At 41.4% G+C, this 12,121-nt stretch overlaps 1 protein-coding gene across 8 annotated transcripts in view; it reads left to right on the forward strand.

The window, feature by feature from the left end:
* Positions 1 to 12,121, forward strand: part of LOC135115070 (uncharacterized) — a 42,077-nt gene that overhangs the window by 27,443 nt on the left and 2,513 nt on the right. For 3 of the 8 annotated variants that reach the window (XR_010275795.1, XM_064031551.1, XM_064031557.1), the window contains exons 1-2: positions 7,198 to 7,302; positions 11,804 to 11,965. Coding sequence is in view for 7 of the 8 variants with exons in the window: in XM_064031551.1 (XP_063887621.1) it covers positions 11,866 to 11,965 (100 nt within the window). In the remaining variant the exon portion in view is untranslated. Of the gene's footprint in view, positions 1 to 2,947; positions 3,383 to 7,021; positions 7,303 to 7,484; positions 7,504 to 11,803; positions 11,966 to 12,121 lie in introns of those variants that run through there. The other 5 variants (XM_064031553.1, XM_064031558.1, XM_064031552.1 and 2 more) reach the window with 5 other exon arrangements.

Genomic DNA, 12,121 nt, shown 5'->3' on the forward strand with positions numbered 1-12,121 from the left:
ATTTCGGTAGATTTTCTGAACCTATTAAAATTCAGAAGGAAACAGCAATAATTAGGAATCTCTTGAAATCCATAAGACTCTCAGTTGATGTGCTGATGTTGATGTTTCGATAGATTTGACAGTACATGCAGGATACTCATTGTTATTACGTATTCAGATAATGACATGAACAGAATTAGTTAAAAATTAGCCAAAAGTGTCATACCATCAGGACACACAGATAAAACCTTACCATTACATATTTACGTTAAAGGAACATGCAGGATACTCATTGTTATTACGTATTCAGATAATGACATGAACAGAATTAGTTAAAAATTAGCCAAAAGTGTCATACTATCAGGAGACACAGATAAAACCGTACCATTACATATTTACGTTAAAGGAACATGTAGGATACTCATTGTTATTACGTATTCAGATAATGACATGAACAGAATTAGTTAAAAATTAGCCAAAAGTGTCATACCATCAGGACACACAGATAAAACTATATCATTATATATTTACGTTAAAGGAAATAAATGCAACAGCGACATATTAGTTCTTTATTGTCTGTTTGATGTCAGAGGGCGGGACCTGCGACTCTCAACACCATTTAGCACCTGACACACCGCGATAATTTCCACACTAAGAAATAAAACGATCTCTCCCTTTTTTTTTTTGTCAATAGCAGCACTAATCACGAATTCCCGAACACAAAAGATGAGCGAAAAAATTAATCCTCCTTTAAAAACAATAAAAATAATGATAATAGTAAATGAATGAATAAACAAAATAATTAAATATGATAAACTGTCTTAAATTATCTGCCCCTTTCCATGCACTACACCTGCAGGCTGGCAATCCCACACCACGAGGCACAGACACCACCACCACGCACTCCTACACCCATCCAGGGACTGAGGCACCCTGCACACATCACAACCGTCTTTCTACACCCCAAAACACACCCAAAACACCGCAAAACACACCTAAACACACCCAAAACACACCCAAACACACCCAAACTCCTTTAAATTAGCCCAAACACACCCAAAACACCCCAAAACACACCCAAACACACCCAAACTCCTTTAAATTAGCCCAAACACACCCAAAACACCCCAAAACACACCTAAACACACCCAAACTCCTTTAAATTAGCCCAAACACACCCAAAACACCCCAAAACACACCCAAACACACCCAAACTCCTTTAAATTAGCCCAAACACACCCAAAACACCCCAAAACACACCCAAACACACCCAAACTCCTTTAAATTAGCCCAAACACACCCAAAACACCCCAAAACACACCCAAACACACCCAAACCCCTTTAAATTAGCCCAAAAAACACTTAACACCCCAAAACACACCCAAACTCATCTAGAACTGACCGAAACACCCCAAAACACACCCAAACACACCAAAAACACACCCAAACACACCCAAACTCCTTTAAAATAGCCAAAAAAACTTAAAACACCCCAAAACACACCCAAACTCATCCAAAACTGACCAGCATTACATAGTGTTTGTAATGGTTTAAGTGTACACTAGTCTTTTTTAATTGTTACCCACTATCCCAGCCCTCCAGACCCACCTGAGGCACACAGCGTCACCCCAGTACAGCCCCAGGTTGGTCTGGCTAGCCCCAATGAGGATGAAAGCAGGAAACATCATTTTCACCTGCTGTGGTTGATGATGATGGCTCCTACACACACACACACACACACACACACACACACACACGCATCATTAACTTTCACAAAACAAATAAACAAACAAACAAACAAACAAACCTTTTCCAGTCAATATCATTATTATTATTTTAGAGGCAAATAAAATAAGTGTCATATATTCCTTAATATTTCCCTCTAAATATGTGTGTGTGTGTGTGTGTGTGTGTGTGCGTGCGTGACAGACAGACAGGTGTGGATATGAATACAGGTCTAATTATTAAAGGTGTAAAACTATTAATTACAAAAGGTAGTTTAATTATTATTGTTGTTTGTGAGTGGGGTGATGCTGGTGGTGGAGATGGTGGTGGTGGTGGTGGTGGTAGTAAAAGTAGTAGTAGTAGTAGTAGTAGTAGTAGTAGTAGTAGTAGTAGTAGTAGTAGTACACACACACACACGCACACGCACGCACGCACACGCACACACACACACACACACACACACTCTCTCTCTCTCTCTCTCTCTCTCTCTCTCTCTCTCTCTCCTTTTAGTACCAAAAAAAAGAAAAATCATCGGTATTGTGATGAAAATTTACAAGGAGGAGGAGGAGGAGGAGGAGGAGGTGGAGGAGGAGGAAGAAGAAGAAGAAGAAGAAGAAGAAGAAGAAGAAGAAGAAGAAGAAGAAGAAGAAGAAGAAGAGAAGGAGGAAGAGGATGGAAAAGGAAAAGGTCAGAGGTCCTTCTATTCGGCATCCTAGAGAGAGAGAGAGAGAGAGAGAGAGAGAGAGAGAGAGAGAGAGAGAGAGAGAGAGAGAGAGAGTTGGCATAGTTTCCTTGCATTAATTTCCAGTTCAAAAACTTTAGAGCAATTCTAGCAGGAGGAGGAGGAGGAGGAGGAGGAGGAGGAGGAACAGAAAAGAACAATTAATGAAAGTGGAATAACAAAGATGAAATTATGATCTGGATGTGTGTGTGTGTGTGTGTTCCTCCGCAGCAAACAAATGCAGGCACAACAGGACGTGTTTTCTTTCACTCCCGAAACTCAGTTAAGGAGGAGTAGGAGGAGGAGGAGGAGGAGGAGGAGGAGGAGGAGGAGGAGGAGGAATGCGGCACACGAAACACAGGGCGGGTGTGGGCACTGGTTCTCTGCAACACATCTCCGGCACATGGATGGGCCGCTGTGTGTGTGTGTGTGTGTGTGTGTGTGTGTGTGTGTGTACCTGCACCGGCAGTGTGTGGCTGCGGCGGGACAGCGCGGCGTCTCTCAGCTGGTCTTTCCGCTCCTCATAGATGGGTGGGTGGGGTCCGCGCCATCTGGCTCGCCGCCCAGTTGACGAGGGCAGCGCGGGCTACGTCCCGCTCGCTGGTGCGCCGCTGGTAGGGGCGTGTCACAGAGTAGTAGTAGTTCCTGACACCGCGGCCCCGCACGTGGCGAGCCGCCCCCCGCCCCTCCGCCACATACTGCGTTACGTCCTCCTCCAGGGACAGCGACCAGCGGCGCTGCGTCCCCGAGTGGGCGGCGGGCGTGGTGAGGTGCTCGCGGCGGAGGCGGGCGTGGCCGCGCTGGGGGAAGGTGGTGTTGGTGGTGGTCGCCGGGCTGAGGGTAGAGAGGCGCTAATGTGTGGGTGCTGGTGAGGGTGGCAGCCCAAGACGTCACGGTGCGCGCCGCGGGGTCCTCCACCATCATCACGGACGTGAGGGAGCGCGCGCGGTGCATCAGGTGGGTCATCTCTGGGGCCTCCTGGCCGCGTGTGGAGAGCAGGGGCGCCACGGTGGTGAGACGCCTGGAAGAGGAGCGCACGGGAGGCGGCGGCTTCGAGGAGGTTCCGAATCAGTTCTTCTGAGTTCTTCTTCTGCAGTGGTGTTGTTCAGGTGGCAAGACGTGGCCACCATTGCATTACCCATGTGCAGTCACTAATCCACAGCGTATCTTGCATATTTACCCTGCAAAGTCACGAAATGCTCTGAATGTGACAATTTCCACCATTCTGAACGAGATTTGCGTAATATTTCACTTCATTTCACGATCATTTCGCTGCTCAAACACAATAAATATTTAGAAATTATCAATGCCCAAATATTTATCCAGATTTTGTCAAAGTTCCTCGACACACGGAAGAGATATTGGCAAAATTTATTTCCGCAAAGCGAAGTCCCCCCTAAAAAGTGGAAGGGGTGGGTTGGGTCCCCTTGGGTTTGGTGGGGAGGGGGGTAAATGAGGAGATGGGGAGGAGTCAGAGCACGGGGAGGTGATGGGGAGGTGATTTGGGGGGGTAAAACCGTTAAATGCATTACATCACGAGAAATATATCTTTTTGTATAGATTCCTTAGCAATAAAAGCATTTCTATCTTTGTGTTGCCAAAGTATTGTGCAACGATTAAATGTGTATCTAATTATATCTACCAGTCTGTGGAAAACCTTGTTTCTGGTTATAAATTGTAAATGTTGTAGTATTAGCGACGATATCAAGGCATGCACTGTGTTGCGTTAGGTTTGGACCGTTTGCATCTTGTTTAGTTTACCAATATACAAAACAAATGGAGTCAATGTTTGCAAAAGTTTTGCAATACAGAAACAGAATAAATCAACAGAAAAATACAGGTTTGCCTAAGATATCTATTCAAAGCTACATTGTCTATCAGTGGCCTCTGAACCTAAATTTTGAACGAAAAACAAGGATTTTGCTGATTTTCGTAATATTTTAACACAGTTTGGTGTGTTTATATAAAAGACAAGTAATATCTCACCGCGGTACATCAAGTCTACTGCCTCAAACGAATACATCTTGTTTATTGCATTATTGTGCATGTAACTAGATCAAAATCTCAAGAAAATAAACACCATATACTAATTTATTTGTACCAAAACATTTACATTGAACGATGAAATAAGAAAACCCACTGGTACGAAAACATTCACTTAGAGCTGAGAGTCACTTAGAGCATGTGACGTCAAGAACAATAGATGACAGAATGCACAGCATAAGAGGATCCAAGTATTTATAGAGCACTCTTATAAGATATCTGAAACTTTTTACTATAAATTGAAACTCCTTATTTTGGCTGTTTACTAAAGATATCTCTATTTCATCATTATTTCCTGGATAATAGCATATTTTGTCTTTGGAAATTTAAATGTTGAATAGGAGAAAAGAATGGTCTAGCAGTAATATAAGAGGATCAAAGAGAGCACCCCACGAGATACCACGAAGGTCACAAGTTTATGAGCATACCACAGAGGGTTTTCACAGAGGGTGCGAGGATATAGATGAAAAATTAAAGTAATATAATATTTTTGCATGCGTATGCTATCTATTGTGACGAGAGAGAAAAAAAAATATCAGGGAAATATATAATAAACAAATAAACGAATAAATAAATAAATATACAAATAAGCTTAATTGAACAAATATTATAAATTCAATTACGAAAAACAATCCATTATGATAATCGAGATATGACAAAATGTATATTTCCAGAAACAAGATTATGAAAAACTATAGAATTTCACAGCAATACTTAGAGATAACGATATCTAAAGATTATACATGGAGAGATACTGAAGATACAAACTTAATATAACCTACACACTAAGAAATTATGGCTACCAATTAGATATATTAGGTAAAATAGAGGTACTGACAGACAAGTCCAGGGTGACAAAACGAGATGGAGGGATTTAAACTATGGAGGAATATTGAGATAGTGGGAAATATATTTATGACTAGACAGACAGAGAGAGAGAGAGAGAGAGAGAGAGAGAGAGAGAGAGAGAGAGAGAGAGAGAGAGAGAGAGAGAGAGAGAGAGAGAGACCCATTCATTCTTCACCTGTCAACATCCCCAGGTCTGTCTGCCTTTCTGTCGACGACCCTAAGTGTCTTGACACCCCTTCAACTTTTTCTTCATTAACTTGTGCAACATTCGCGGTCTAAGATCTAATTTTCAATCTGTACAACACCACCTCTCCTCTTCTAAACCTCATCTTCTTTTCCTCACATAAACTCGGGTGTCTGAGGCAAGTGACAGTAGCCCCTTTTCTGTTTTTGTTTTGTAATGCAGTTTAGTACAGAGCAGAAATTCGTGTTACCAAATGGTTCAGCTTCTTACTTAACTTTTATAAATTTCTAGAGATCTATTTAGGTTTTCAGAGGTATTTTCGTGACTCTAGGAAAAAAAGAATCCAGCTCTACGTGTTTCTTATGTAATTCAACTTATTACACAACAGGAATCCGTGTTATCATATCTTCCCGCGTCTTATCTGAACTTTTATCATGTTATGGTCTGTTATTTAGGTTTTCAAAGGCATTTTCATGACTAGCACAAAAATCCATCTATTCTTGTTTGTTCTGTCATTTTTATATAACAGAAGAGAAACTCGTATCCTCAAACGATCTGGCGTCTTATCTTTCTTAATTTTTATCAGGTTCTAGTAGAAATTATGTACGTTTTTATGTTTCTGGGTAAAAAAGAAAACATCTATCTTCCCTGTTTATTCTGTAATTCATTTAACTACAGCAGAACAAGAACAACATTCTAAAACATTCCGGTTGCGTTGCGAGAAGTTTTGTGGAGCAGAGTTGTGAAATATCGTCTGCTGCTGAATTACTGACGTGTCCTTAAGCTTCACCTATATTGTAATAGCACGTGTTTCTTGATTTCTGACCTGGTGTTCTAGAGTGTATGGTGTCTTATATAGGGAACAGTGAGAAAGGACCTTCACTCCTCTCCCTGTGTCGGTCAAGAAAACCGAACCGTCCCCTTTACAAGATAAAACCCCTCTGTAACCTGGCTTTGGTCTATATGACATCAAATCGCTCCACTCCCTCCCTTATCCACTCTTTAAATTCCCTTATACTCTTTACCCAATCTTAATAACCCTAGGAACACTTCAGCAATATAATATCTTAAGAGTCTTCTGTGGAATCAACTCAGACAGGTTTGAATTACTTGAATCGCGTTGACACACCTTCTCCTCACACTCCGTCTCTTAAACGTCTTTTAAATTCCCCTATACTCTTTACCCAAGCTTATTAACCCCACAGATACTTTCTTACTACAATATCTTAAGTCTAATACGTAATCATATCAGAGGCTGGAATTGTTTGAATTTCGCGCGAAAACATCCGCTCTTCACACCATCTAAATTGTGTTATACTCCTTATCCAAGCTTATTAAGCCTAGGAACACTTCAGAAATACAATATCTTAATAGTATAGTGGGGAATGATGCCTTTACACGCTTCAGTTACGCTCTAATAAACTCCTTTCAATAGCGAGAAAATATGAGCTGTCAAGTGAATGGCATCTACCATCACCATGACAACGGGTCGTGAACAGCCAATCCCAGCTCGCCATTTCATCCGGGACCTCAAGATGGCCACACTGATACAATATAGTTTAATTTCCAGCCAAGATGAGAGTTAACCGAGACATATATGGTGGATAAAAAGCTCTTAAAAATATGGGTGTTCCGAGGAAAGTATACCACTAGGGAATGTGGGTTACATTAGTAATGGAGGAATATTTTGACAGCAGACGAAACTAAAGGTACAGTTACTAGTTAGTGTTTTTGTGTGTTTGTTTATGTGTCGTGGAGGAGTGATCTGTGCCTGTCCATGTGGCTATATGACGAACCAGGCGTGAGTATTCAGCATTTGACCAAACACACTCACGCAGAGACTGTCCCTTTAAACCTTCGTCCCTTTAAACCGTACCCAAACAAACGCTTTCGATTCCCGTAGGCAGACCAGGCTACCTCTCTCTGACCGCCGCCCCATGTCACTTATTTTTAGTCATATGCTCCTAATGAGAGAGTAACCGGCCGGCTAGGGGGACTGGGAGTAAGCTGGGAGTGTTAACTGGTTATTTAACAGAGTAGAAGATGAGAGAGACACTGGGTATGTGTGATGAATGAGTGACAGGGAATAGAAAGGTGTAATCTGTTTGACGTAAGGGTGACAGGCTGTGTGCGTCCGTGTGTACATGTATGTGGGTGGGTGTGGGTGACTGGGTGTGTGTGGTGGGTCAGTGTCCGTATGTATGTGTGTATTACCATTGTGAGACCCGCTCTGTGTGTATGTGTGTGTGTGTGTGTGTGTGTGTGTGTGTAGGGAGGGAGAGACACGTGAGTAAAGAAGGGAGGATGGGGGTCAGGAAAGAGGAGGAGGAGGAAGAGGGCTGACTGGGTGAACCTCTTAAAGATAGTATTCAGAAATTACGTGTTTTCTTGACGGCTTCGCTGAGTCACTGTGTTAGGGAAGAGGAAGAGGAGGAGGAGGAGGAGGAGGATATAGAAGTGATATAAGCATAGGAAGGTTTTAAGTTAGTATTAAGTTAGTATTAGTATTAGTTAGTATTTTAAGTTAGTAGGTTAGGCTATGTAAGTAGAGGCAAGTATGTAAGTAGAGGCGTTTTGCCTCTGCTAGTTGGGGGGGACCTGAGGCGGTATTTTTCTGATTTTCCTTGGAATGACTACTGCTTCTGTGTCAGAGACCCGTCTTTGTGTGCTGAGCGCATAACAGAGGTGATAGTGTCTGGCATGGAGGCGTACATTCCTCACTCTTTTTCTCGTCCTAAACCTTCTAAACCTTGGTTTAACACAGCTTGTTCTCGTGCTATACATGATAGAGAGGTGGCCCACAAAAGGTACTTAAGCCTTCCTTCACCAGAATCTCATGCACTTTATATTTCTGCCCGGAACCATGCCAAGTCTGTTCTCCAACTAGCCAAAAACTCCTTCATTAACAGAAAATGTCAAAACCTTTCAAGATCTAACTCCCCTCGTGATTTCTGGCATCTAGCCAAAAATATCTCCAATAACTTTGCTTCTTCTTCTTTCCCTCCTCTACTTCAACCAGATGGCACCACTGCTATCACATCTATTTCTAAAGCTGAACTCTTTGCTCAAACCTTTGCTAAAAACTCTACCTTGGACGATTCTGGGCTTGTTCCTCCCTCTCCTCCACCCTCTGACTACTTCATGCCTCGTATTAAAATTCTTCGTAATGATGTTTTCCATGCCCTCGCTGGCCTAAACCCTCAGAAGGCTTATGGACCTGATGGGGTCCCTCCTATTGTTCTCCGAAACTGTGCCTCCGTGCTTGCACCTTGCCTAGTCAAACTCTTTCAGCTCTGTCTGTCAACATCTACCTTTCCTTCTTGCTGGAAGTTTGCCTACATTCAACCTGTTCCTAAAAAGGGTGACCGCTCTAATCCCTCAAACTACCGTCCTATTGCTTTAATTTCCTGCTTATCTAAAGTTTTTGAATCTATCCTCAACAGGAAGATTCTTAAACATCTATCACTTCACAACCTTCTATCTGATCGCCAGTATGGGTTCCGTCAAGGCCGCTCTACTGGTGATCTTCTGGCTTTCCTTACTGAGTCTTGGTCATCCTCTTTTAGAGACTTTGGTGAAACTTTTGCTGTTGCCTTGGACATATCAAAAGCCTTTGATAGAGTCTGGCACAAAGCTTTGATTTCCAAACTACCCTCCTACGGTTTCTATCCTTCTCTCTGTAACTTCATCTCAAGTTTCCTTTCTGACCGTTCTATTGCTGCTGTGGTAGACGGTCACTGTTCTTCTCCTAAATCTATTAACAGTGGTGTTCCTCAGGGTTCTGTCCTGTCACCCACTCTCTTCTTATTATTCATTAATGATCTTCTAAACCAAACTTCTTGTCCTATCCACTCCTATGCTGATGATACCACCCTGCACTTTTCCACGTCTTTTCATAGACGTCCAACCCTTCAGGAGGTAAACATATCACGCAGGGAAGCCACAGAACGCCTGACTTCTGATCTTTCTAAAATTTCTGATTGGGGCAGAGCAAACTTGGTATTGTTCAATGCCTCAAAAACTCAATTCCTCCATCTATCAACTCGACACAATCTTCCAGACAACTATCCCCTCTTCTTCAATGACACTCAACTATCCCCCTCTTCTACACTGAACATCCTTGGTCTATCCTTTACTTATAATCTGAACTGGAAACTTCACATCTCATCTCTAGCTAAAACAGCTTCTATGAAGTTAGGTGTTCTGAGACGTCTCCGCCAGTTTTTCTTACCCCCCCAGCTGCTAACTCTGTACAAGGGCCTTATCCGTCCATGTATGGAGTATGCTTCACATGTCTGGGGGGGTTCCACTCATACTGCTGTTCTAGACAGGGTGGAATCAAAAGCTTTTCGTCTCATCAACTCCTCTCCTCTAACTGACTGTCTTCAGCCTCTCTCTCACCGCCGCAATGTTGCATCTCTAGCTGTCTTCTACCGCTATTTTCATGCTAACTGCTCTTCTGATCTTGCTAACTGCATGCCTCCCCTCCTTCCGCGGCCTCGCTGCACAAGACTTTCATCTTTCTCTCACTCCTATTCTGTCCACCTCTCTAACGCAAGAGTTAACCAGTATTCTCAATCATTCATCCCTTTCTCTGGTAAACTCTGGAATTCCTTGCCTGCTTCTGTATTTCCACCTTCCTATGACTTGAATTCCTTCAAGAGGGAGGTTTCAAGACACTTATCCACCAATTTTTGACCACTGCTTTGACCCTTTTAGGGACTGGCATTTCAGTGGGCATTTTTTTTTATTAGATTTTTGTTGCCCTTGGCCAGTATCCTTCCTACATAAAAAAAAAAAAAAAAAAAAAAAAAGTTGAAGTGTATTAGATTGTAAGGCTAAGTAAGGTTAGGTTAGGTTAAGTTAGGTTAGGTTAGGTAAGTTAAGGATAGGTTAGACTAGCATAGTTTAGTTTATATTAGATGAATTTACATTAACTTGCATAGGTTAGATTAGATTAGATGAAACTAAAGCAAGATTAGGATGACATAGGTTACATTAGATCATGTTAAGTTATAGTACATTAATTAGGTTAGTTAAGGTAATTGAGTTAGCAAAGGTTGCATTAGGTTAAACTAGCATAAGTGAAGAAGTTAAGTTAGGTTAGGTGAGGAATTATTAGGTTAGATGAGAGGAGGTGAGGTTAGGTGAGGTGAGGTTAGGTTAGGTTAGGTTAGGTTTGGTTAGATTAGGTGAGGTGAGGTTTGGTTAGATTAGGTTAGGTGAGGTGAGGTTTGGTTAGATTACATTAGGTTAGGTTAGATTACGTTAGGTGAGGTTAGGTTAGTTTAGGTGAGGTGAGATTAAGTTAGGTTAGAGTGAGGCGTCTTGAAGTCATGAGAGACATTGGCAGGGGCAGAGGTGGTACCTTGCCAACTCCACCTGAGAGAGAGAGAGAGAGAGAGAGAGAGAGAGAGAGAGAGAGAGAGAGAGAGAGAGAGAGAGCAGAGGGGGGTCAGACTACTGCTTCATTAAAGGAGTCTTTAAAATTAGCTTCCCTATGTTAATGTGTTAGTTTTCATATTTATTGAGAGAGAGAGAGAGAGAGAGAGAGAGAGAGAGGCAATATGGTGTAAATAAAGGGACTAAAAATGTACTTCAAATGGCTTGATTCTCTCTCTCTCTCTCTCTCTCTCTCAATAAATATGAAAACTAACACCTTCACATAGGGAAGCCAATGTTCATGCTCATTTACTCCCGACCCCAACCATTGCTAATATAGACTTCACTTTCATCCAGTTAGAAAATAAATCTTGTAAAATAACATTAGGTCTCGTCTATCATCCTCTAGTCCAGTCACCTGCTACGGACAAAAAAACTTTATGACCTTATTGCGGACATTTGTTGTGTTAATAATTGCATAATTATGGGGGATTTTAATGATCCAGTCACTCTCAAGACATCTTTATTCGTTCTACAGCCACATCCAGTCTTAGAACTGGGAAGAAATTGCAAAATGTATTCTTTTTCAATGCCAACTCTACGTCTTGTAGATGGTTATGAAGGAGACTGCATGCATTGCTTCTGATGCTTCTAATTGTTTTGTTTCACAGTGAAAGGCTTTAAGTGTAGTTGGAAAATGTCATAGGAAAAAATTGTAGTTAATATTGGATGCAAAATATCAAAGTAAGATTAGCTAAAGAATTTTTAACGTTGGGAATAGTAATCCATTTATATATATATATATATATATATATATATATATATATATATATATATATATATATATATATATATATATATATATATATATGGGAGTATATTTTTTGTAACAGTGTGAATGATAAGATTCCATTTTTCAGTGTTGCCACGGTGACGGTGGTGGTGGGCATGACACAGATGCGGGAGGTGGAGTTTGTGCCCGATGGAGACATGCAGCTGGACAAATTGTGTTGGTCATTGGTCAGACTGGAGTTTACATGTGTACCTCCTTCACCATCATTGGTGGACACTTCACCATGAGTGTTAGTGAAATGTGCTCTCTTTCTTACTTTATTTGTATATCACAAAAATTTAAGGCCAGTTAGTTGTCTAGACTATAAGTTTTAAAATGAAAAAATAAATCTACATATTTTTTTAAAAGCAAACAGTTAAGGCATTGTAAAGTAAAAGTCAAAATA

Source organism: Scylla paramamosain, chromosome 28 (assembly GCF_035594125.1).
Source record: "Scylla paramamosain isolate STU-SP2022 chromosome 28, ASM3559412v1, whole genome shotgun sequence".
Classification (NCBI taxonomy): Eukaryota; Metazoa; Arthropoda; class Malacostraca; order Decapoda; family Portunidae; genus Scylla; species Scylla paramamosain.